Below are 26671 nucleotides of genomic sequence, written 5' to 3'. Positions count from 1 at the left end.
AACCAGGGAAACCGCAGAAGCCCAAACCATAGTGACGCACAGAGGGGCGTTCAAAGTGAACCGCCTCCAATTTGGCATCTCCGTGGCACCTGGAATATTCCAGGAAGTCATGGAGCGCACTCTCAAAGGCATCCCCGGAGTCTGCCCGTATTTTGATGACGTCCTCATCGCGGGCGACTCCTCCCACTCCCTAGCAACCAGGCTGCACGAAGTCCTCTCAAGATTCCGCGCAGCTGGCTTAAAATTAAAACGTGAGAAGTGCTCAATCGGAGTACCCTCCGCAAAGTTCCTGGGGTACAAAATAGACGGCAAAGGCATTCACCCCACCAATGCAAAAATACAAGCAATACAAGCCGCACCCCCTCCTAAAAATAAAACGGAGCTCCAGGCATTCCTAGGGCTCCTAAATTTTTACCATTCATTTCTGCCCGGAAAAGCCACAATAGCAGAACCCCTTCATAGACTCCTGGACAAAGGGGCCCCCTGGAAGTGGACCCCACTTCATAATGACAGCTTCAAACAGCTAAAACAATTACTTTCCAGCGATACAACCATATCGCACTACAACGAAACCAAACCTCTATGCATCGCCTGCGATGCTTCACCTTATGGCATCAGGGCAGTCCTCAGCCATTCCCTTAACGATGGCACGCAAGCCCCAATCGCATACTACTCCAGGACACTCTCAAAAACCGAGCGCAATTACGCGCAAATAGATAAGGAAGCCCTGGCTATTGTAGCTGGAATTAAAAAATTCCACGATTACCTCTACGGCAGACCTTTTACAATCTATACAGATCACAAACCTCTCCTGGGCATATTCACATGGGACCGCCAGACCCCGCAAATTTTATCCCCGCGAATGCTCCGCTGGACGACATTCCTCTCTGCCTACTCTTATCAGTTAATCTACAAGCCTGGAAAGGAAATGTCCCACGCAGACGGCCTTAGCAGGCTCCCACTGCCCCAAATAGACCCTGATCCAGCCCCAGCCGGCCAAGTCCTGGCCATACAAGAACTCACAGAATGCCCAGTAACAGCTAAAGACATCGCACTTGCCACAACCAGGGACCCCACCCTCAGCAGGGTACTCTCATGGGTCACATCAGGTTGGCAATCCACCTGCCCTTCACCCCCCATCCAACCTTATTTTGCAAAAAGACAAGAGCTTTCAACACATTTAGGCTGCATCCTTTGGGGCTGCAGAGTAATAATCCCTTCATGCCACAGAGCAAGAGTTCTCCAAACACTACATGAGGGCCACCCTGGCATTTCAAGAATGAAGGCCCTGGCACGCAGCTATATCTGGTGGCCATCCTTAGACAGGGACATTGAGCAGCATGTAGCCGGCTGCTATCTCTGCCAGCAAACCAGACCCTCCCCTAAACACGCCCCAGTTCACAAATGGGAAACCACTTCCAATCCTTGGTCCCGCATCCACCTCGATTACGCAGGACCGTTCCAGGGACAAACCTTTTTAATCATTGTAGATAGTTACTCTAAATGGCTGGAGGTTCTCCCGGTTTCAAGCACCACATCAGAGGCCACCATTCAAGCATTAAGGGGAGTTTTTGCCACCCACGGTCTACCAGATGTCATAATCACTGACAACGGGCCTCAATTTACCTCCCGTGACTTCCAGATCTTCACGAGGAGGAACTGTATTAGACACGCAACATCGGCTCCGTTCCACCCGTCCAGTAATGGCCTCGCAGAGGTCATGGTGAAGACCACCAAAGACTCTCTGCGCAGAATGATCGTCGGGAACTGGCACCGTCGACTCGCCCGCTTCCTCCTCGCTCACCACACCACTCCCGTGTCCACCACCGGAAAATCTCCAGCAGAACTAAGATGGGGTCGCCGACTGGTCACTCGACTCGATAGACTACACCCAGACAGGCCAGCGGCCGAAAAAACCAACAACTTGCCACACAAAACATTTTCTAAGGGACAAAATGTCTGGGCCCGAAATTATGGGGGAAGGGATAAATGGACCCAGGGGGTGGTTCTCGATCAAACCGGCCCCCTGTCTTACACCATTAACGCGGGCGGGGGACTCACATTTAGGAGGCACGCAGACCAGCTTCGCCCCCGGTCACCCCCCAACTCCTCCACGCCAGAAGTGGCGGCCGAAAATTGGGAACCCCCCAGCACCGACTACCCGGAAGAAATTCCGTGCCACACAGACCCTCCGCCCATTCCCCCCGTAGAAGCCCCCGAAACCATAGAAGCACCTGCACCCCGCAGATCCACTCGTCAGAAGAGGCCGCCAGCATACTTAGCGGATTTCGAATGGGCCGGAAGTTCGCCGAGCAGTTCCAACACCAGTTGAAAGTTACTCCAAGTTGTGTGTTCAGTTCAAGGGGGGGGGGAAAGGGGTGCATTATATTCAAACACAATGACAGCTGTCATAGGCCGCTTTTTATGCGGCCGCACTGACAGCTGTCAAAAGACTACGTGCGCGCAGCCGCCCACGCGGCCTACAAGCACACGCGGCCGTTTGACAGCTGTCAAACGGCGTGCATGCGCATTACCGACTGAACTGTCAAAACCACGGCAGGCCCCCGGCGGCCGCCGCAAGCTGTCAAAGTTAGCGCATGCGCAGTAGCGTCGGCGAGCTGTCAAAACGCCAGCCGCGTGCCAAAACCAGCTGAAGGGATTCCCCTGCCTAACTAACGCGCTAGCGTTGTCTCTGGGGAGATTCTGCCCTAACAGCTGACCGATTGGCCCCCTGTTCTTGGCGGGAAAACGCGCCCAGCTGATTTGCTGTCCCGTTTGACGGCTGCCTATATAAGGCTTGTTTTTCCCTGTTCTGTTGTCCGGGCTAACTGAATAAACAACCTGTTACTGAAGACACGTCTCCCTTGTCCTTCCTGCCGATAATCCAGTCCCTGAAACCAACAAGATAGAGTAATAGGTTGATAACAAATAAGTTAAACATTGCTGCTATGTACATTTGTTTTAGGAATAAATCATGAGAGAAATCCAGTTCATGTTTTGATCAGAAAGAGTTGTGAGTTGGCTCTGTGTCCAGTTGGGAATCTATATCACTACAAGCAACATGCACTTGCTTTCTGTCTCAGTGTTAATAAATTCAAATTGGGCATTAAAATTTTATAGCTTCTGTAGTTCTTCAGACTCTGCTAAATCCCAGCAGGTAATATGCAAGGTTGTGAAGCTGTCATTTCCCCCATCCCTGGTAAATTGTGTTTGCATTGGACAGGATTGTTTCTCTGCTTGCTGTTCTTTGCATTTCTTGGACAATGAGTCATTTCTTAGTTAAAGATCAAAATGTGAAAAACAGAAATAAAGACTTGTTCGTGGCTTGTTTCTCAGTTGCCACAGGCTCTAGTGATTTAGACACTCGCTCTTTTCTGCCAACCTACAGATATTAAAATGTGGAAATAAAATTGGGAACTTTTTCCCCCAATATATTTTTAAATGTATCCAAATCATTTTAAAAGGATTATGAAATAAAATCTTTTAAATACTCCATACTTCCCAGCCCATACAGAAAGTTGTCGTATATCCTTTATTTGCCAAACTGACTTCTGAATATCCTATAATTGATAGATTTTTATGTATGATATCAGATAGCACCAGAACATTATAATTCCTCTAGACATAGGACTAACTCAACTGTATGATTTCTTTCTGTGGGTAAGTTGACTCACTTCTTCCTTGTTCATGAATTTCTTTTTTCTCTTAATCTAGAGCAGTGGTTCCCAATCTTTTCTATACCCCGCACCCCTAGAACCCTTCTGATATATTCTCGCATGCCTTACAAAAGTTCAAAATAACGTCAGCGAATTATGCATATACATATTTTGAAAACCCAAGTTTTTACACCCCCTGGAATATCATCTCCCCTGGTTGGGAACCCCGATCTAGAGGTTAATGATCCATCCTTGCCTTTCACAAGGTTTTGGAGTACTAAGAATGGAGTACCTGTGTCATTTATTTATTTCTGTATATTTTATACAAGTTAATGTATATATTTCAATTCTCCCCAATATTCAGATTTTTTTCTAAAAATAATTGCAAAACCTCAGGCTTCTTTCATCATGCTGTATCAAAACGTCAATATATTTTAATTTCATTAACTATTCTATTTCCCACTCACTGAATCAGTCCACTCTCTTGCCTATAATTGCACATAGATCTTAAAAGTGGGTCCAGCTAAACTTCATATGTGGTGTCCTAACTGCTGTTTTCTGGTTTTCACTTATTAGGAAAGGAAAGCATTCCAGCTGCTTTTCATTTACTACTGTTCTTTTTTTGTGTGTGATCTGACCTTTCTTGGTTATGTCATTGAGAGTTTTTTTGATCTGGTTTTAGAGATAGATAGTTCTCTAGCCACACCTATCTGACCTAACTTTCTAGTCAGTTTCTCCCTAGTATGTTTGGGAACAACTCAATTAATTTTTCAAGCAATAGGTTATTCAGTGAGCTTGGTTGACTTTATTGGACAGCAGTTGTTTATATTTCCACATGCAAACTGAAATACCAATGTTTCATGTTGGTGGAAGTCTAAAACAGAGACATTTTATGTAAAATAATATCATTCATAAACCTTCTTCAACATATACCTAAAATAAACTTGGATTTGTTTGCCATGAACTTGATATTGGAGGACTGAATAAAAGAATAGGTGATGGATGGAGTATTGGGATGAGGAAAGAGAAGAACGAACATAACGTAAAAACTGATATAATAAATAGTAATCTGGCCTGCAATATTTTATGAAAAATTTCAACATTTACAAGATACTGTGAGGTTTTCAATATTTGCAAGTTACTTTTTAGTTCTCCAATGAAAAAAAAAGTAAACTGATGCTTTTTTCATTTTTAGATGCCCCAATGTTTCCCCTTCTTTTCAAACACCAAGTCTACCTGAGATTGGCCAATGCACAGACAGTAGCTGTAAAGTCCCAATAGGAGGTAAGTAAAGCAATTGCTTAAATGTTTATCTAGTAATGGGATTTGTAGTGGTGGGAAATGCTTGATAATTTTTTTTATGGGAGAGTTGAATGAATCTTGATCAGAGAAAGAAAAGGGAAACTAGTTGTGGATGTTCCATTACTGGAGGTTTTAAGGAAGAAATCTGACAGTCATTTTTCTGGAATGGTATAGGATCTCCTCTAAGAGCAGGAGGTAGGACTAGAAGACGCCCAAGACCTACAGAATTCTGTAATTAACGGAAGAGACAAGATTAAAAACATTTTTTGGCTTGCTAACAAAGAATAAAGGGAGACCGATATGATCATTTCAAACTTATTTGTTTTCATCAAATAAGTTTGAAACGATCATACCGGTCTCCCTTTATTCTTTGTTAGCAAGCCAAAAAAATTTTTTACACAAATATGAGCTGCCACTGCTGTGGCTACTGCCTGTAGATGGCCTTGGGCTAGGCTGAAACAGGAAATAAGATTTGTCCTGTGTCTGGGACTAAGCAAGTGTATTCTGAATGCTTAACAAACATTTAACACACACACACACACACTAAATTAACTTCAGTACTATTTTTTATACCAAGAACAAACCCAGTTTGCCCTCTTTATGCCACTGAGGGTCATTCTCGAGATGGAGAAAAGACAAAACATCAAATAAAACAGGGGTCTTCAAACTTGGCCCTTTTATGACTTGTGGACTTCAACTCCCAGAATTCCTCAGCCAGGCATGCTGGCTGAGGAATTCTGGGAGTTGAAGTCCACAAGTCATAAAGGGCCAAGTTTGAAAACCCCTGAAATAAAACAATAACTGGTTATTTGGAATTGGAATACTAAGGACCCTACTATTACTCAGAATAAATATGTTCCCTTTTCTTAATGTTCTTGGATAGGCCGTTATGAAGATACTCATAACTGTAACAGAACTATGTTGTATCAGGCTTGGGGTCATTTCAGCCATTGTTATTTGTATACTATATGAAGTTATAGTTTGCTGTGCAATGTATGAATTGCATGGCCCAGAACATTTAATATTCAGATCCAGATCATGTAACATCTTATTTTCTAAATTAGGTACAGTTGCAGAAGTAGTCATATGAATTTTGCTTCCCCTTCCTGATGGAGAGCACTTCATAGTGCCAAAGATCAATATGGTGTAGGGGTTAGACGAGATTAGAGAAGATCCACATTATAGCCTGTTTTCAGTGTGGAACAGTTTTTTTCCCCTGTCAGTTTCATACACTCCTGTTACTTGATGTTTTAAATATTTTCCTCTTTTGTCTTTTCTTATTTATTTTAAGCATTTTTTATAATGACATAGCCGCTCCCACATTAATAAGTGGATTTCTGATTTTTTTTAAATGATACCCTCCTTTGTGAGAATGATATGGTGACATTTTTTGCTGCACATAGTAGCGATGCAACTGTCTGTATATTCTCAGACATGGCTGTCATTCAGTTTGGCTCTAATCAATCAGTTAAATCAAGCAGCAAGAGAAGTAAAGTTGAGGTTGCACCATGTCTGCAAATTGCCAAGCGATTAAGTTGTTCCATATCCATATTTGAATGTGTGTATGCAGACATATAATGGGAATTACTTTTCCTTAGAAAAATATGAGCTTAGATATTCCTCATGTTCCTATTGTTAGAATTTTGCTTAGAAGACTGTTTATTTTTCACCAGCAGAAGCATGAAAGCAGGTTTTTATACAATTCATTGAAGTACTTGGTGTTCTAAAAATCTGCCACCTGCCATTGGGATTTCCTGCTGATTCAAAAGTTATTTTACAGGCAAAAGGTTATGTTAGGATAACATATTTGTAATTTGTCATTAGGGAAGATGGTAATATAGAAATGCTGCAATGTAATTTCACTGTTTGTAGAAAGAACAGTCTAATCAAATCTTGTAACTGTGCATCTTCTTTCCCTACTTTCTGACCTTACTTTTTCTATCTCCAATGTGGTATTTTAATTTATTCCATTTTTTTGCATGGCAGAATGAGTGAAAGGAACATCCAAAGTTTGAGCAAAGGGGTATTGGTGCTCTCTCTCTGCCTTATAATGCTTTGGGGAAGGCTGACACTGGCCTCATCATATCACAGAAGCCATTCAGGTAAGTCAAATTATTTATTGTAAATCTGCAGTGTTTAATAGAACAATGTACTTCATTCTTTCTCGTTCTGCTGCCTTCCAGAGATATTGCAACTACAGTTGTCAGAAGTGTTAATTTGCTTCGTTAATAATCAAGTGGGTTGGGAAGACTGGAAATTACAATAGCTATGCATGTACAGATGGGGGTAAGCTACTGAGTTTGTCACTCTAGCTTTTGACTATATCTATGTGGTATTCCTTTAATCTGGCTGAATATAGATTCTGTGTGTAGAGTCATGATAGATACTTGGTTGAATTTTCCCAAAGGATGAAAATATAATGTTGAAATGTACAAATGAATAGCTCATGAAAAGTATGTTTTGCTGTGAGAAACGTCCATCTGTAGAATACACCCATTGTTATATTTCTTACAGTTCATTCTCTCAGAATGAAAGAATCATTGATTGATTATGTGCCATCAAGTTGTTTTCAATTCCTAGTAACCACATATATATTCCCCATGATGATCTACCCCTAATCTGTTCTTACACATCTTCAAATGGTGCATTCTTTTGATAGTCACCGAGAAAGGGAACAGCCTGATTTTCTCTTTGGTATTAAAACATTTTGCTTCTCAAGCAGAAGATTCAGGCTCAGTCTTGGGGATCTTCCATTGATTGGAAAGATGCTAGTCAGAATTCCTGAAGAAATCCCTTAATAGATAATACTGAGTTAGATGGATTAGGTACTTATTTCACATAAGGTAGTTGTCTGAGTTTCCACATGAATATGAATCATTTGGCAGCCCACTTGTAAAGAAAGATATTATAAAAAAAACATCGCCATATGTATTTAGGACAGAAAGATATAACCTGAGATGCCAGGACCAAATGTGTCCCAGAAGACTTGAGTACAATCCCCAGAAACCTCCAAATGTTGTTATCAACTTTAATTCTACATATGACAAAATGGAATATGATAACATGACTGGAGAGGAGAATAATCCTTTTCACTACATTAACATAAACAAGTTGTAATTTTATTTATTTATTTATTTATCTATAGGACATATATGGCTGCCTATCTCATATAATGATTATGTGGTTCACAACATTCTGCGAAGACATGGTTAAAAACAAATATCGTTCTCCCAGTGTCAGACCAAGTGTCCTCACAGTTCAACCCCCATCCTCTCCCAGTGCTTAGGGAAGATTCAGCTTCTCCCCTCTGGGCTTCTTCACAGCCATCTGGAAGACTAAAATGATAGGGCTCCCTCAAATGCCAGGGCAGAGGCTGTTCCAAAGGGCTAACTTACTCATGTTATTTCACCCATCTCTTTCTGGGAGTTGTGTATTCCTGGTTCAGGATTTATTCAGGCAACCAACTGAATAAACATTAATGGGGAAAATCTAGTTTCCAGCTGAGTTCCTCTTTCATGTTTCCTCTGTTTTACAAATGTATGGTGCCTTAGGACTATTTCTGTCAAAATGTTTTCCCATACCATATGCTCTCAATATGAGTTGGGCATTGAAAATTGACCATCAAGTCCTTTTCTTTCATTCAAATCCATTTTATCTGAACTTTTTTCCTTCCTTCAGGATAGAAAGATATTCAGGATATTCCTTCTGATACTGGTAATTAAGGGAAGATTTTGAGATGCCCTTTGTAATGAAACCAAGTAATGTCCTTTAGGTAAAGGTAAAGGTTCCCCCGCACATGTGTGCTAGTCGTTTCTAGGGGCCGGTGCTCATCTCCGTTTCAAAGCCGAAGAGCCAGCGCTTGTCCAAGGACATCTCCGTGGTCATGTGGCCGGCATGACTAGACGCCAGAGGCGCACAGAACACTGTTACCTTCCCACCGTAGTGGTCCCTATTTTTCTACTTGCATTTTTATGTGCTTTTGAACTGCTAGGTTGGCAGAAGCTGGGACGAGTAACAGGCGCTCACTCTGCTATGCAGCACTCGGGATTCGACCTGCCAAACTGCCGACCTTCTGATTGACAAGCTCAGTGTCCTAACCCACTGAGCCACTGCGTCCCTTAATGTCCTTTAGCCATTAGTTAAACCCAGGTTTTGCAAAACAAAGCAGAACAAAAAACCAAATATATATCAAATTTAAAAAAGCAGTGCTATAATTTTTTAGTTTTTACTGAAGCATAGGAATGCATAGTTTTTTATGGTATGATCAGCATAAATCAGAAGTTTTTATGTGTGTTACTGATGATGGGCTGAATTTCAGGTGTTTGTGGGATAAAAGCTGTATGGTGGAATTTCAATTATTTAAAAGTGAATATTTTTTACACAATTAACACAATAGTATTCATTTATCTTTTATGCTAAAAATATATTCTGGCATCTCTGAATTCTGTACTGTGACCTATGAGGAGAGGAAGTTCAGGGATTAATGAAACTGCAGAAGAGTTCTGTCTGAATCTTTATTTCCTGTGTGGCTTCCTGCGATTGGAAGCAATTAAAAGTGAATAATCACCTGGAGTAGTTAGGAAGATAGTTTTGTCCATAAGGGCAGGGGAACCTTTTTGGTTTGCTTGCAGATGTATGAATCCTATTGCTACTAGTGTGTATCCTGGAATGCGGTAGGAGTACATAAAAATGGGCATATGGGGAGCGGGATGTAAAGGGAGCGGGAGATGGAGGAGATTGATCAGGAAAGGCATAATAAGTACCTGTCTGAAGAGAGAGAGAAAGCAAATGCTGCTTGAGTCTCAAAAGTATAACTGCATTGTAGTCTTTTGGGTTGTAAAGTTATTATCTAATTCTCATTTGAAAGCAAAGCTTCTCTCTTGATGAGAGAGAGAGAGCTGATGGAAATTGGGCTAAGAAATTCATTTTTCAACTGCAGTCATGCCTGTTGCAATACTTGTATCTGCAAAAAGGTGATACTTCTAAAGTAATTCTGCTTCAGTGCTTCTTTACTGACCATAACAGCTTTTGATGCAACAGAGCTTTTCAACAATAGAAGAACCTTTGAACTCCAGCTTGGCTGCATTTTTGGCTTCCTTACAATGAGGCATTTTTCCAAACTGCTTTTGTGTTCAATGATCTAATGTCAGAGAGCCGGTTCTACTTCTTGTGTGCTGTGAAAGGCACAATGGTGTTAAAAAGATGTTCCAGGAGGTGTGCAGTAGTTCTATATTTTCTTTGAAATGTATTAGCATATACTGTAATTACTAAGTACTTGGAAATAGTTGCAAGAAAAGTTGGAGGTACCGATGAAAATGTTTTTTTAAAAAAAATCTCAGCTTCATAACTATGTGGAAGGAAATCTTGCCTAGAAATCCATATCAGTCTTCCTAAGTGTTTCCAAGGATGAATGCAACGAAATAAAATTAAAATTGTTATTCAGTCATGCAATGCTGCAATGCATCCTCAAATGAGTATATTTACACCTGTGGCTATGCCTTTCCAAGATGACAATAGAAGATCCCAGAAACAATCTTTCTGTCTCCACCCATCTCTCCACCTTTCTTTCAATGTGCTAGAGAAGAAAAGTATGAAAACATTGACTATCCCTCATTTTCTTTTCCAAGAATCTCAGCTTGCTTGGTAAAATGCTAAAATAAAATATTTTCAAGTGTAGATGTTAATTTTAGAGAAGAATTAGGGTTTTCTATAAAGTAAGCATTATCACTGAGTGAAAGTGGTAAAATGTATTTCTTAATCTGCGTGGGCTTAGTAATATCTTTTCTACTTGCCCATACTTTTCGTTTTTCAGAATACCAACTATTCTCCATGGGGATGTGTACTAATGCACATATCCTTCCAGGATGTTTGTTTTTATTAGTTTACTTCATCAGAATATACATAAATGGTAATGGGACATACTTTGCTCTGTTGCATCCCCTTCTTCACTACAGGAGTATCAGCTAGTTTTGCTATAAGGTGTGGGGGCTGCCCCATATTATAATGTGCAGCAGCTTTTAACAATTCCATTTATTTCAAAAACTATTTCATAACTGTTATCCCTCCATACTTGCATTTTGCTTCTGGCTTAGCAAGTTATCAGCTATTTTCACTATTTTCTGGTGAAGATATGGATTAATTTTTAATATAAACATACCAGTGTCTAAAGTATAAAGATTATTTTGATTAGAATTTGGAAGAAAATTCTGTTGAAAATTTATTTCCCTCTTGAACAGGATTGAAATATAATGTTTTGTATCTTCTGCAGGTATGTTTGTCTATGTATGTATTATATTTTGTCTTTATTATATTGTATAATTTTTTCATGCTATTCTTTATCTTTAGTGTCCAAAAGCGTATATGTTGTTCAATGGCTATATGAATTCTGCAGCAGAACTAGTAATAAAACCTTGATTTGAAGTGAATTCCAGTTGTGAATACATAGAATAAAATAGAATAGGCATACTTTTTTCACACAATTGTGTCTCTGCGTATACTGATCTGAATGGCTTTATTTATGGCTATGTAATAGCATCTTACCAGCATGACAGACATTCACTGAGTTATAAACTCATATAAACTGTGGTGAAAGAGATGAGTAAAATTACCATTTTATAAAGGATTTGTAATATAGTCTGCATAGCTGATGTGAAAAGTTTATAATCCTTTTCTCCACACTTATTCAAGATGTAGTAATGGCAAGCAATAAAAACATTACTTGTTCCCTCTGATAATCATTGAATATTTGTTTAGGCATAAATGAGTTTAAAACTTTAATTATTCATTGAATATTAGTAGTAACAAGGTACAGAGCCAAGCATGGAACACAGACTTCTTACTTGGCAGTCAGCTTTGGAGAAACTTAGCAATCTCTGATTTTAAAATTGATTATCGAGTAATTAAAAAACTGAATTCTGCCAAATATCAAGTCCTAATATTGAGAGGATTAGATTGATTAGCAGTGTCGTGGTTGAACTGAGAACAAGTAAGAAATATAATAGTGAGAAAGTTTACAATTATATATTGGAAAGCATTCTTCCCCAATTTTGTATCCTCTGACAAGTTAGGCTATAATTTACACATACTGTAGCCAACTAGTTGAAGTAATGTGTTACAGTTGTGATAAATTCCATTCAGTCTCCTACATTTGGAAGACCCTAACTATAAAAGAATGGAGAACCTGTCAGGTCATCTCATTTGGCCTGTGTGAATGGCCTTTGCTTGTCTCTATGTTGCTGGCATTCAGTGTATTTCTGTTTTTTTGTTTTTTGGTATATTTTATTGATTTTTTAGAATAACAGTATTTAGTGCTTAGTAAAAAAACATGTTTGGGTTCATACTGTATATTTAAGAACAGTGAATAGTAGTTAATTTCTATACTTTCATAATCAACATATTAACTAGAAATAATTTTCCTTGGTCCTCTCTTCTTCCAATAGATTCTCCTTTTACCAATATTAAGCAAATATAGTTCTTAATACTATCAATACATACAGATTTAAATTTAAACATTTTCCTAATATTTAACAATAACAGTATATGTAATGTCTTTTCTAATCAGCTTATTTTACAGTTGCATTTGCAAAAAATCATGTTATGTAAATCACTATAGGTCCTGTTTTCAAAACTCTTATTTAAGCTTAGTTTCCCCTCAGTAGTCAAAACATTTCTTGTCAGTTAAAGTTTTCTCAAAATTGATTACATTTAAATATCCAAAATATTTCATATGTTTAAATCATCCAATATTTTTACATTTCCCATATCATAAAAAAGAAAGAAAAAAATACCATACTACTTATAGATCACATTTCTCTTACTGTAAAACCTCTTAATTTCCAAGATTTAACTATTTTTAACCATATTTAGACAAATATTTGGTCAAATGATATTCCACCTGGTATGTCAAGTCATCTCTCTTAAATCTAGTTCTCGCCTGCTCTTATTTAAGCTTAGATTCCCTTCAATATTCAGAATATTTCTTATCAGTTATAATTTTCTCCAAGTTGGTTACAATTGAATACCGAAAACATTTCATTAATTTAAATCATCTCATTATTTTTACATTTCCCATATCATAAAGCAATACTATACTACTTATAAATCACATCTTTTTTACTATAGAACCCATTTGTAACCAAAATGTAACTATTCTTTTAACCATATCCAAACAAGTGTTTATTTATGTTATTTGATAAGTCAAATCATCTCTCCTGAGTCTGGCTCTTGCCTTCTTCTCTTGCCTGGCAGCTTTCCAAGTCAGTGTGTTGAGCTTGCCATATAATTCTTTCTGTATTTTTATAGGTGTTGTTAAGAATGGGAAAGAAAAATTGAGTAAGGTGCTTTTGAAGAGGAGTTTTGCCCATTTATACTCATTAAGACGCTTCCACTTTTCTTCTCCCTCAATTTCTCTTTCCATTTTTTGTCTCCCAGACTCTAGTAGTTCTCCTAACAGCTCTGTTGTCCATTTTGTCAAATCTTCTCTCTTGTCTTCAGGTTTCTTTTGATGTTCTGAAAAATAAAATGCCTCTTCCGTTTCCAATATTATAGCAAGAACTTGTAATTTTTTCTTTGTGTTAACTTGTGGTTTTCTTCATTTGTAGCCTCCATCTTTGAATCATTTTTCTCTAGTTTTTCTTCTATCATCTGATTTGTTTGTTCATTTTTTATCACCATTTTCTGAAAATTTTTTAATTGTAAGCTTAGATTGAAAAAGTGTTCATTTATATCATCAAAGTTATTTTTAATCTCATTATGATTTGAAACCATTGTCATTTGAATTAGTTGTAACATAGCATACATTTCCTCTTGAAAAATATTTGTCTTATCTTGAAGTATTTCGTCTGCAGATCTCTGATGTTCCAGACTGGAGATTTTAGAAAAGAATATTGCATGTAGTTCTTACCACTTTTAGTTGTATATGCAACCTCCATTTTCATCAAACTAACCAGTCTTAAATTCCAAACACTATGGTCTTATATATCTCTTACCTTTATAAAAAAATCTAAAATGTTCAGTCATTTAAAAACCATCCAGTAATTTCCCCCTAGGAGAATAGCCAAAAGGTCAACGTTTTTCTTTCTCTGCAGACTATTCTTAAACTTAAATATCACAGCTCAGTAAGTATTTATAATCCAAGAAGGTTAACAGTTTTCATAAACAATTTTATTTCTCATTCTTCAATAGATAGCCCAGTGTGTTTTCTTTCTTCTATTCCCAGCTGTTTTCTGTTTGCCTAAGAGTCCTTGAGGATCAAAGGGATAAAAGTACTCTGTTTTTGGGCTTCTTGCCAGTTTCTGAGGCAAGACGGCTACAATTCTATACTCTGTTCCACGACTAGATGTCAGTGTCTGTTTATTTTCCAGCTTTTAAAACGAAATGATTATTTTCTTGTAATTCTGTAAATATTCTTTTAAGTAGAAAATCTTAATGATTTCCATAATTTTCAGTTTTATCCAAATTATAGCTTTACATTATTCCATTTCAATGTATTTCTGTTCCCCATAAAAATTAAATTGCCGCTTCTGTCTATGGAAGGGTGGGGTTATATCCCCTTCTCACTTTTGGAGGATTTTTTGCTTCTTGGGGATCTTTTCCAGAAAATCAGTTTCAAAATAGAGAAGAGAAGATCAATATTGTCACCCAGCACCAACACACTGTTCTTGGTGCTTTTGGACTTCAGATGCCAGTAGCTTGGGCTAGTCACCGGAGTGCAGCTAGCCTTTCTCCTGTTGGGTTGGAGGACTTCCCCTGGATCAAATGGATTGACTGCCATCATTCTGTGATCATTGGGGTGCCCCTCCTTCTTTGCCCCTCTCTGGGTCGACAGACCGATTTAGGGTCCCAGACAGGATGAAACCAGCCATGAGGTGCGGAGCTCTGCAATCCCTCAGCTGTGTCACTGCGATGCAAAACTGGAAGTCTTCGGTATTCAGTGCATTTCTACAGGTTGCTCCTGCTTTTGTGTCAGAAGTGCTGAGGACTGGTTGAAAGGATTAGACAGTGACGTCACTGTTGCCCAGGGGATGGAGCTCCTTTCATGATAATTGCCCATTGAAATGGTATCTATCTACTTGAATTTACTTGCTTTCGAACTGTTAAGTGGGCAGGAGCTAGAGCAAATGAGCTCACTTCATCACACAGCAAAATTCGGATCTCGAATGTAGACTAGCTGATTGTCAGCCCAGAGTTCTAACCACATGAGCCACTTTGCTTCAACTCTACAGGTTCATTTGACTCATATTTGGGGGAAGACATGCTAATGTGCTTTAGCACATTTAATAGTGATTCCTCACTGTCTAGTACCAAGGAAGACATGAAACTTCTCTTGCCATTCAGTAGTTGGACAATTCAAGTGGTGAATAAACTAAGAGCTATCCTGTCTTTTCTCTGGTCAAAAACAAGAACAGCTCTGTTTTAAAGACCTTAAGGCACAGGTGTCAAACTTGCCATGTCATGTGACGTGTCACAACGTATCACGATTCTTTTTGCATTGCCGGCAATGGGGTGGGCACAGCTTTGGTATGATGAAACCATCCTGTGGGCCGGCAGTTTGACCCCTGCCTTAAGGTATCACAGCACTTTCCACTAGAAATAGAGATATTTATTCTATTTAGCCTATAAATTCAACTAAGATTTAGCATCACACATTACCTTGATACATCTATTCCTTGATGTCATGACATCTAGGGGGATGCAGGGTTATGTCCAAAAATGTAGTGATATAACTGGGTAGGAAGGCCTGCAAAAGTTTGTCTCCTTTCTGTGGATTAGGGAAAGAAATAGGTTTTAAGGTTGCAAATGGACATGTTTTGCTTCACAGATGTGTTTCTTACTATGGCCACTCTTACTTTGTAAAGCATACATTGTTCAAAGTTGTTCATTTTATTTTCATATTTTAGCAGTACTGCATGTACTCTGGAAGGGACGTGGTGGCTCAGTGGGTTAGGATGCTGAGCTTGTCAATCAGATGGTCGGCAGTTTGGCAGGTTGAATCCCGAGTGCCGCGTAACAGAGTGAGCGCCTGTTACTCGTCCCAGCTTCTGCCAACCTAGCAGTTCGAAAGCATGTAAAAATGCAAGTAGAAAAATAGGGACCACTACAGTGGGAAGGTAACAGCGTTCCGTGCATTTTTGACATCTAGTCATGCCGGCCACATGACCACGGAGACGTCCTCGGACAAGCGCTGGCTCTTCGGCTTTGAAACGGAGATGAGCACCCGCCCCTGGAGTTGGAAACGACTAGCACGCATGTGTGGGGGAAGCTTTACCTTTACCTTTATGTACTATGGGGCTACAAAATGGGGACTGGAGAATTATAAGTGATGGTCACACTGTAGAATGGCCAATGTTGTATATGATAAATTGTAAAACTATTATATAACCTAACCCAGACATGTCAAACACAAGGCCCGGGGGCCGGATCCGGCCCGTGAAGTGGTTTCATGCGGCCCGCGAAGCCATCCTGGAAACAGTGAGGGAACGGCCCCCACTGCCTTGGCCCTGGCCCAGAGACCCTCCTCCTGCCAGAGACCCTCAGATCTGTCCCACTCCTGCCCAGGCCCCCATAGGCACCTTTGATGCGAACGATGTAGAGCTGGCCACGCCCACCCAGTAGGCCATACACACTCTAGCCACGCCCACCCAGTAGGCCACGCCCACTCAGGTCACACCCAGCCGGCCCCCTGAGGGCAACCACAATGCTGATGCGGCCCTCAATGAAATTGAGTTTGACACCCCTGACCTAACCCTAACCCCTACTTCATCTTTTTTTGTTTTTTTGTCTGCTGCAACCCCTCTTCCTCATTATACTGTTCTCTTTTAAATTCCTTGTTTGGTTTGACTTTTGTGTCAGTTTCAGATATTGTATGATATCTGAATGTACTGCCTGTATTTTGCTGCTTTTCTCTTCTTCTATCCCTCCTACCATAAGACAACAGGATAAAAATTAGTTTGCTGGTTTATACATGATGTGACTGGAATTGGGTAATACAGAATCATTCAACTATTTTATTTTTCAACATTTATGCAACATGTTAAATATGGGACATGCTACTAAATGATTCCAGGAAGGAAGCATGTTCTATCCACAATTGAAGCCACTGCAAGATCCTTCAACTCACTGCATAATTTGCCATATGTTTGCATACTTTACAAGTATTTCTGAGTCTGAGTTTGTCATTGCTGTTTCTGTATTGATTTAAAGAATGTTTGGGAGAATTACGAGTGGATTTTCATATAGATGGATTGGAATCTACATTTGGCAGAGCTGTTCTGAGAAAGATCCTGAGTTCAGAAGTCTTCCACTTTTGTACCAGGTTCTAGTTGGTGATTTTGAGGGTTCTAGGAAATGAAACTTCTTATGCACAATATACTGTGAATGAATGAATGAATGAATGAATGAATGAATGAATGAAAAGGTATACATAATTTCAAGTAAGGCTTGGTTCTGTTTGACTATCTATGCAGCTTCCTTGATAATGGAGTAGAAAGGGTTTTCTGTTGCCTTCTTCCTGAACTTTTTGTTTGTTTCTTTTCACTTTTGATTCTAATGAATAATCTTTGAATTTCCAGGTGGTCTCCCATTCAAAAACAAATCTTGTTTTTCTTTTAGTGGCAGTCCAATTTCAGCTATTCTCAAAAAAGCTATCACATTTGAAAGTGTGATATGACAGAGCATGACAATTGTTTATATACATATTTATCTAAAAGGAAGATGATGCTGAATTTAAGGAAGATCAGATAGAAAACAGCACCCCTCTTTGTTATGATATTCTTTAGTGAATCTGCTGACTTTACTATGTTATAGATAAATTACTTGGCAGAGATGGGAAACTAGTATTCCTTTCAGGTAAATATTATAATGAATAAAAGGAATATAGTAATGGAATTTAAGATCTCTGTGCAGGTATAGGGCTATCTTTTATTTCAAGAAAAAAAATCTTGATCAAATGGTTCCTGTTAAATGTTAAATACATAAATCTTTATTTAAAGGAAAAACCTCACCCACCTGGGATTGACTGTGCAGCTGTCTGTGTGCAAAACTGAGCTGAAACTTTGATTGATTTCAGAGGTGACACAAAGGAGAGAAGAACACAGTATGCTTCTCATTGTAAAAATGAACATGCACATCATCCCATCCCTAAGGGAATTTAGGACATTTCTTAATTGAAGGCAGCTTCACAGAATTTTCAGCTGATTAAAATATTTTTGTTTATTAGTGTTCTGTTACTTCATTAATCATTTATAATTAATTTACAGGAGCAACTGTGGGTGTTTTTTTGTGGGTGTTTTTTTGAGTACATGGATAGAGAGGAAGTTCTCTGAGAATTTACAATCTAATGGAAATCTGGAGTTTAGACATGCAGTATTCCCATTTAGAGGTTTTGCTCAAGAATTTTAAAAAAAATCTGAATGACATCACTATTTAACAGACTCACTGACTTTGAGTTCAGCTGTTTGCTGCCCACATCATTTGTTCACATTCATACTACTCCTGGGCAGCAGTAATACTTTCATTCTGAAAAGCAACATATTTGTTAGTTTCAAATGAAGGTTGGCTGGCAAGGCTATCTCAAGGTTTCCGATATGAAATATATTAGAAGAAGGAGGAAGCAGCTGTGTATATAGTAGACCTGATATACTATTGTGGCTTTCAATTTTAAAACCACTGATTAATATAAAAAACAACCCAAGTTTTATTCTGGGTTTAAGTTTTATTGCCTTTGGTTAATTGGTTTGTCTGCCAAGCTAAAACAACCTTTGAACTGGACTATATAGAACAGGTGTAGACAGCCTTTTTGTGATCAGGAGCTGCACTGTGAATATATGTGTATATGTGTGTGAGAAAGGTGGTCAGCCCAAACCAATTGACTGCAGGTAAAAGCTGCTTCATTGAAAGTTATGGATCATAATGTATCATGTTGCAGGTTAGTACTTAAATGTTGTTTTTCATTAATGGGAGGAGTTACATGATATGGACGTGGATTATCCTAGTTGCTCCTCTCTGAACTTTTTCCAAGGTTTCAACATCTTTTTTGTAGTATGGTGACCAAAATTGGTTGCAGTATTCCAGTGTGGTCTCACTAGGGTTTTATAAAGCGATACTAATACTTCACGTGATCTTGATTCTATGCCTCTGTTTATGCAACCCAGGATTGTATTAGCTTTTTTGGCTGCTGCTGCACCCTGCTGCCTCATAGTCAAGTGATCATCCACTAGGACTCCAAGGTCCCCTCTCACAGTTACTGTTTTTGAGCCAGGTCTCACCTAATCTGTACTTATATCTTTGATTTTTCCTGCCTAAACGTAAACCTTTGCTTTTCTCCACATTAAAACTCATTTTGTTGGACAGGGCCCATTATTCCAGTTTGTCAAGGTCTTTTTGGATCCTGAGCTTGTCTTCTTCTGTCACACCTACCTTATGTACTATTGCTTCTTGTTCACCCTGTTTGTTCCCCAAACTTTGAGCATTAGTATATAAACATTAAGGGACGCGGTGGCTCAGTGGGTTAGGACGCTGAGTTTGTCGATCAGAAGGTTGGCAGTTTGGCGGGTCGAATCCCAAGTGCCGCGTAGCAGAGTGAGCGCCTGTTACTCGTCCCAGCTTCTGCCAACCTAGCAGTTCGAAAGCACATAAAAATGCAAGTAGAAAAATAGGGACCACTACGGTGGGAAGGTAACAGTGTTCTGTGCGCCTTTGGCGTCTAGTCATGCCGGCCACATGACCACGGAGACGTCCTTGGACAAGCGCTGGCTCTTCGGCTTTGAAATGGAGATGAGCACCGGCCCCTAGAGTCAGAAATGACTAGCACGAATGTGCGGGGGAAACTTTACCTTTTTACTTTTTATATAAACATTTACTGTAAGACTTTATGTCTTTCCGTGGCTATTTTTCCTGGATCTCCTGAGTGTTGTTTGATTTTTTTCTTTTTTCTCATCACTTTGTTTGATTTGTTTTCTTGGGTTTTATGGTTGGTTTTGTGTACTAGAGATTGTAATGATTGGTCACCCTTCTCCCACAATTTTAGTTTAAAGCCCTTCTAAAATTGAAGGGGTAATTGGGCTAAAGTCATCCAGCTAACTTTATTGCCTAAGACAGGGGTGTCAAACTCAATTTCATTGAGGGCCGCATCAGCATTGCAGTTGCCCTCAGGGGGCCGGGTGGGTATGGCCAGGGTGGGCGTGGCCTACTGGGTGGGCATGGCTAGAGTGCGTATGGCCTACTGGGTGGGCATGGCCAGCTCTACATCGTTCACATCAAGGGTGCCTATGGGAGCCTGGGCAGGAGTGGGACAGATCTGAGGGTGTCTGGCAGAAGGAGGGTCTCTGCGCCAGGGCCAAGGCAGTGGGGACCGTTCCCTCACTGCTTCCAGGATGGCTTTGCGGGCCACATGAAACCACTTTACGGGCCAGATCCGGCCCCCGGGCCTTGTGTTTGACATGTCTGGCCTAAGAGAAAACTAGAATTTTCTGCCAACTCCTAGTTCAGCCTCTTAACTACTGTTGCATCCTGGTTTGAGTGTGTGTGTGTGTGTGTGTGTGTGTGTGTGTGTGTGTGTATGTGTACACATTGATTATGTTCTATCAAGTTGGTGTCAACTCTTAGCATCTACACTGATAAATTTTTATTCATGAACACACTTATATTTAGTCCCTTAAAGGCCATAGTGGATGAGGAAGCAATGTTAAAGCGTTATCATGGATTGTCTGTCTATTTGCTGGATTCATGTGCCACCAAGTCACTGAAACATATGATAAGCACAATAAAGGGTCATTGGTGCTCTCTGAGCTTGGTTGTTTTATTGCAGACATTTCATTACCCAAACTAGGTAACATCATTAGTTAATGAAACGTTCGTAAGAAAACAATTTAAGCTCAAGGAGGATCCATCATTTCAATCTTGAGCTACAAATGTTCTTCTTTATTAATAAGCACAATAAAACAATGACAAAATTACAGTTAGAATGTCCAGAGTGATCACTGATTTAAATATAGATAGACCTTGACTTAAAATCAAAATTGAGCCCAAAATTTCTGTTGCTAAGTGAAACATTTGTTAAGTGAGTTTGCCACAGTTAAGTGAATCATTGCAGTTGTTAAGGTAGTAACATGGTTATTAAGTGAATCTGGCTTCCCCATTGACTTTGCTTGACAGAAGGTTTCAAAGAGTGATCACATGACCCTAGCATCCTGCAAATGTCATAAATATGAATCAGTTGTCAAGTGTCTGAATTTTGTTCACATGACCATAGGGATGCTGCAATGGTTGTAAGTGTGAAAAATGGTAATAAGTCCCTCTTTTCAATGTTGTTACAACTTCGAATGTTTGAGGACTATCTGTATTCTTGATAATAATATTTGAAACATCTACTAAAATCTGAAATGTGCATATTATAAAAAAATATAGGGAAGAACGACTTGTGTTGCCCAGCCCTAATATTGAGAGCCCTGATCTGAATTTTGCTAAAAATCTAATTTAATGTGTTAATAGAATATATAAATATATATTATATATGAAGATTAAAATTAGATAACACGTATATTAAAGAGGATTCTATCTCACAGAAGGGATAAAGACCAATTCTGTCTCTTGATCTTGAATTTCAGATGTCATCTATGAAATAGCTTGAAGAAGAAACACATTTAAACTGGCATTTTTGCTGTTGAGTTATGGTCTAAGTTTCATTTTTGGTTTCTGCAAACAGAATCCTGGCAGGACAAGAAGTGCTGGTTATCCAGAAACCATTTAGCTATTGTTTGTCTCTGATTATTACTTTGGGCAGCACTTCTCTTGCAAGGGCAGCACCAATTTGGGGCAGACTTCCCAAATAGGCAAGTGGAGATCATGGATGGGAAAGCTTTGCCCAGTTTGACTGGTGCATCATTGCACCTCTATCTGAAGTATGAAGTCCCAAGCAATTGCCTGGACAAGTCCCTGTAGTTTTCTTGGCAAGGTTTTTCAGAAATAGTTTGCCATTGCCTCCTTCCTAGGGCTGAGAGGAAGTGGCTGATCCAAGATCAACTAGTCAGCTTTGTGCCCAAGGCGGAACTAGAATTCATTATCTCTTAGATTCTAGATTGATGCCTTAACTACTATATCAACCTGGCTCATTACTTTCAGACTACAACGTGCTCTGTGTAAGACTACTTTTGAAGACTACGCAGAAGGCACAATTGATGCACAATGAAGCAGCCTGCCTTTGGATGCTCTTTGACACTTTATTACATAATAACTGATTTGAAATCACTACCCCATTCCTTGTACTTTCCAATAAAAAGTTTGCCATCTATTCTTACTTTCAAGTTCTACCAAAAGGTAAAATATTCATGACTCTCAATATCAAAATCTAATCTATGCCCCAATAGCATCTAAAGATTTATTGCAACATGGCAGTAAAACAGCTTTTATGCTGTATGTTTATCCAAGCAAGTTGACGCTGATGGCAATTAATAACTTTTCACTAAGGCTCATAAAGGATAATATTTCACAAATAATTTCCTAAATTACTTTCTGATCTGAGGAAAATATTTATTTGGGATTAACACTGGGTTTCTTCTGAAGACAAATCACAGCATTAATTTTGCCCCACAAACTTAATGGAATTTTAATCTGTCTATTAACATCCAAATCAATATTTTTAAATGTTTTGACATCTTTATTTCTGCATATTTAGAAATAGTTTTGAAAATATTAAGTCCCAAATATTTGAAATAAATCAGTAGAAGTTGTAAAACCAAAAACACTTTACACACTTGTTTGATGTATTAAGGAAATAAGCAAGATTGATTTTTTTTTAAAAAAAATCCCTCTCTGTGCCTTACACATAAATACAAATACTTCATTTTTATTTTTCTGTGTCTGTGTCATTTCATAAAATTGTACAATGACACCAGCTGCCTGAGATGTTTCCTGACTGCTGACATGTACAGTAAATTCACATATTGGACATTACATCTACTCCTCTTCTTCTCTTTTGGGTTTATGCATCAGAGGTCATCTTAGTCTTAATATGAAAATGGATTTTTGTTTTCATTTCTTAAGGGACCTTTGTTGCCTATGTGTTTTGATCAATGTTTATCACCGAGTGATTGGAGAAGCCATTCATATCAGCTAACACCGTCCAGATGAGGGCATAAAAATGTGTTTGGCTGCTCTTTTTTAAAGGTCAGCTGGATTAGGACAAGGCTTTAATTTTATTTGCATATCCAGGATTCATGGGGTCCCTTCTTTTACAATGCATATATGCTTCTGCAAGATCAGTTTTTACAAAAAAAAAAAGATAGGAGAAAGCAGGAGGGAAAATAACAGCTAAACTGGAGTGAAAAGCATGGCACACAGGGCAGGAAATTGTCCCCAGCTCTCCCATGGTTTCCCGCTGTTCAGCATTAAACACTTGCTCTGATTTGCCTTCTCAGACAGAAGTGATAAATAGTTTCTTCCAGCTCAGCAAGAAGAAGAAAAAGAGGGGAGGTTTCAGGGAGAGACTCCTATCATTCTCATTATGCATCCTCTGTAGAGCAGGTTTTTCTTTTCGCACAGATACTTGGTATGAAATAAAAGCCCTAAGCAGATCCTTGGAGCTTTGTCAGCTGGCATTAGCTGACATGATGGGGATAACTGTAAATCTGTGTGTTTCCATTATCATATATTCTCCCAAACCATAACAACGAATGTATTCAGCCGTAGCAAAATTGTGTGTGTATGTGTGCATGTAAAATCCTGTTTTTGTTTTTAATGTGTTTAGAGGTGGATGTAAACTCCTTTTGTCTGTATTTTCATATCATGACAAGCCATGACCCCTGATTTACTTAATCATTTTGAATAGTATTATTTTAAATAGTGTTTTTTAAAAATGCTACAGAAAGAATAATATTTTAAACAGAAAGGATTTGTCTATTGGTGTAAATTTGGGACATATGTCCGATGAAATATGGGCAGGAAGAAAGTGAAGGGAATTCCATGGCATGATAGATGTCTACTCACATAACAATTGAAGTAGATCAATAAATAGATCCATTTGCCTGCCAAGTTCTTACTCGTATGTCAAAGACCCATCAGCCTGTTTACTTTACTCTAAGCCTTCAAATATTCAGTAAAAAGTCTTGAGGGGAAATGCTAAGCTCAGTGTCCTCTAACCTGGAACTAGGGATGGTTGAGGTGGAATCCCACATATTTAAAGATTGTAAGGTGGGGAATATTTATGCTGAGTACATTTAATTGAATATATTCAGCAAGTGGTCGGCCTGGACAAATCTTATAAACCTTGAAGATGTTTTGTGCATTATGTTATCACAATGATGACTTGAATAACATAGTTTGCATCAAATATAGATGCTATTGGGATGCATGTCATGTCACTTGCCGTGCTTTCTGGATGCCCATATTTGTCAGTCTAACCAGACTAGTTGCATCTAGCTAGAATGCCTCTCATATGTTTCCATTTCTTTAAAGTGTGTATTTTACTTAATTGAATATACTAAGATATCTTATATTAACAGTTGGAAGAAGTATAAGAAAGTAAATGTATCAGGTTTTTTCCTAGATGAATGTATTGATATAAAACAATAGGGTTTTTTTGTTATTAGATTTTCAGGTCTCTGCAATCTTATGGCAAATACATATCTGACACAATTCTTTGACATTATGCAAAATGCTTGGCTGTATTTTTAGCCATAGCAATTTTGTATTTTGTGTTTGCATTTTGTACATTACAGAATGCAAGACATATGGCAAACTTATATTTTGGGATAACCTTTTCAAATTGTTGTCAGTTAGAGCTATTAATATTTTAGGTTAGATTGTTGCCAGCAAAATTTTAAATTATTCAGGTTATAATAAAACTAAATTTGGAAACTGCAAAATAACTGTATATTCAATTAAAATGCAAATTAATCATGATGTTCGACAGCATCGACAATTCCTGAATTACTTTCTGTATTGCAGTGTGCTTTAGATGATTATAGTATTCTTATAAACTACTATGAAACAGTATTATTAGAGTTGATACCATTTATTTGTAGAATATCTGGAATAAAGAATTGAAATATTATTTTAATAAAGGCTAAGGGTCTTAAAGCATATTATGTTTTATATTATCTTAAAATGAAATTAATTCAACAAAACACTCTTTCTCACATATACTGGCTATAGCAAAGTTTATTTAATAAGGTCTAGTAATTAACCTCATTACAGCCAAAGTAAAAAAATGAATCAGTTATACTTACTCTTATGGTATGACCTTCTTCTAGTGACCTATTTTGAATTGATATCCCTAGTTTTGTTGATAGAATGTTTAAACAAATATGTATTTGTATTTGTGTATGTGTGTATTTCAGAAATTTGGAATTTAGTATATAAAGAATTATAGAAGTATTGGCTGTGAGACAGCAAAAAATGATTATTATTAAATGTTGGAAAGGTAGAACCACTCTAGATTTAGATCTTGGATTATAAATATGAGCTGTTTTTGAGATGACTTTTCATTTATATAATGGAAAGACTAATGAATATAATTTTATGTGGTTAAGATTTAATGGCTTAATTAAAAACTTAACTGGATGAATTCTTCCATGCAATATGTGTTTTTTTCTTTTTTTGTATAGTAAAACAAAAATGTTATTTATTTGTATCCTGCCTTTATTTTTAAAAAAAATATATCTCAAGGCAACGAACATATCCAGCACACCTGCCTTCTCTTTTCTCCTCAACAGCCTGTAAGGTGAGCTGGACTGTGAGAGAGTGAGTGGCCCAAGATTATCCAGCTGGCTTGCATGGCTAAAATGGAATTTGAAATTATGGTGTTGTGCTTTCTAGCCTAGTTTCTTAACTACTAGACCAAACTGGTGCACATAGCAAAAATAAAAAAGAAGCCTAGCACATTTTTTAAAAGAAGACTTACCTTCCCCTGTATGGATTTTAGCAAATAGCACCCACTACACATCTGAGGTCAAAGCATTTTCATATCTATTTTTATGGCATAATCTCTTCTCTATGTTATCCTTTTGTGCTATCTGGTGATTCTGCAGTTTGTGTGCCATATTAAGTTCCTGACAGTGAAAACATTTAATCATCGGCACAGCTATCATTCTCCAAAGCACCTGAAGGCAGGACAAGAAGCAATGTATGCAAACTAATCAAAGAGCGAAGCAACCTAGAACTAAGGAGAAATTTCCTGACAGTTAGAACAATTAATCAGTGGAAAAACCTGCCTCCAGAAATTGTGAATGCTCCAATACTGGAAGTTTTTAAGAAGAGACTGGATAGCCATTTGCCTGAAATGATATAGGGTTTCCTGCCTGAGCAGGGGGTTGGACTAGAAGACCTCAAAGGTCACTTCCAACTTTATTATTATTATTGTTATTGCTTACTTCCTGAAGTTTTGGATGTTCTGTCGCTAATGATGATTCTCTATATTCTTCAGGTGTTATTACAGCTACAAATGAAACATGGTTGAGCGTCTTTCTGAGAAGGTTCCCTAAGCTAAGTTCAGTTTGCTATTGGAACAGATATTGGGAAGCTTGCAAAACATTTCCTCTTCTTCAGAAATACCTTCCAATATTTCAAGCTTAGAAACAAATAGATTTAAAGAGATACATATTTATGAAGACAAATATCTCACCTAGAGGTGAGCTCTGTTGTGATTCACGTTTGTTTTATAACTGAGTTGACTGAGTGAGCAGGATATTTTATTTGTTATTTAAAAAGAAAATTAATGC

At 38.3% G+C, this 26671-nt stretch overlaps 1 protein-coding gene across 2 annotated transcripts in view; it reads left to right on the top strand.

Moving 5' to 3' along the window:
• The window catches only part of TAFA3 (TAFA chemokine like family member 3), a 112572-nt gene that overhangs the window by 49591 nt on the left and 36310 nt on the right, over positions 1-26671 (top strand). For both annotated transcript variants that reach the window (XM_083359737.1, XM_083359738.1), the window contains 2 exons: positions 4852-4940; positions 6945-7060. In XM_083359737.1, the coding sequence (XP_083215863.1) occupies positions 6946-7060 (115 nt within the window). In that variant the 5' untranslated portion in view covers positions 4852-4940; position 6945. The remainder of the gene's footprint in view (positions 1-4851; positions 4941-6944; positions 7061-26671) is intronic.

Source organism: Vipera ursinii (assembly GCF_947247035.1).
Source record: "Vipera ursinii genome assembly, chromosome: 3".
Taxonomy (NCBI): Eukaryota; Metazoa; Chordata; class Lepidosauria; order Squamata; family Viperidae; genus Vipera; species Vipera ursinii.
The sequence above is the reverse complement of the archived record's forward strand: the minus strand, read 5'-3'. Positions and strand labels throughout refer to the sequence as shown.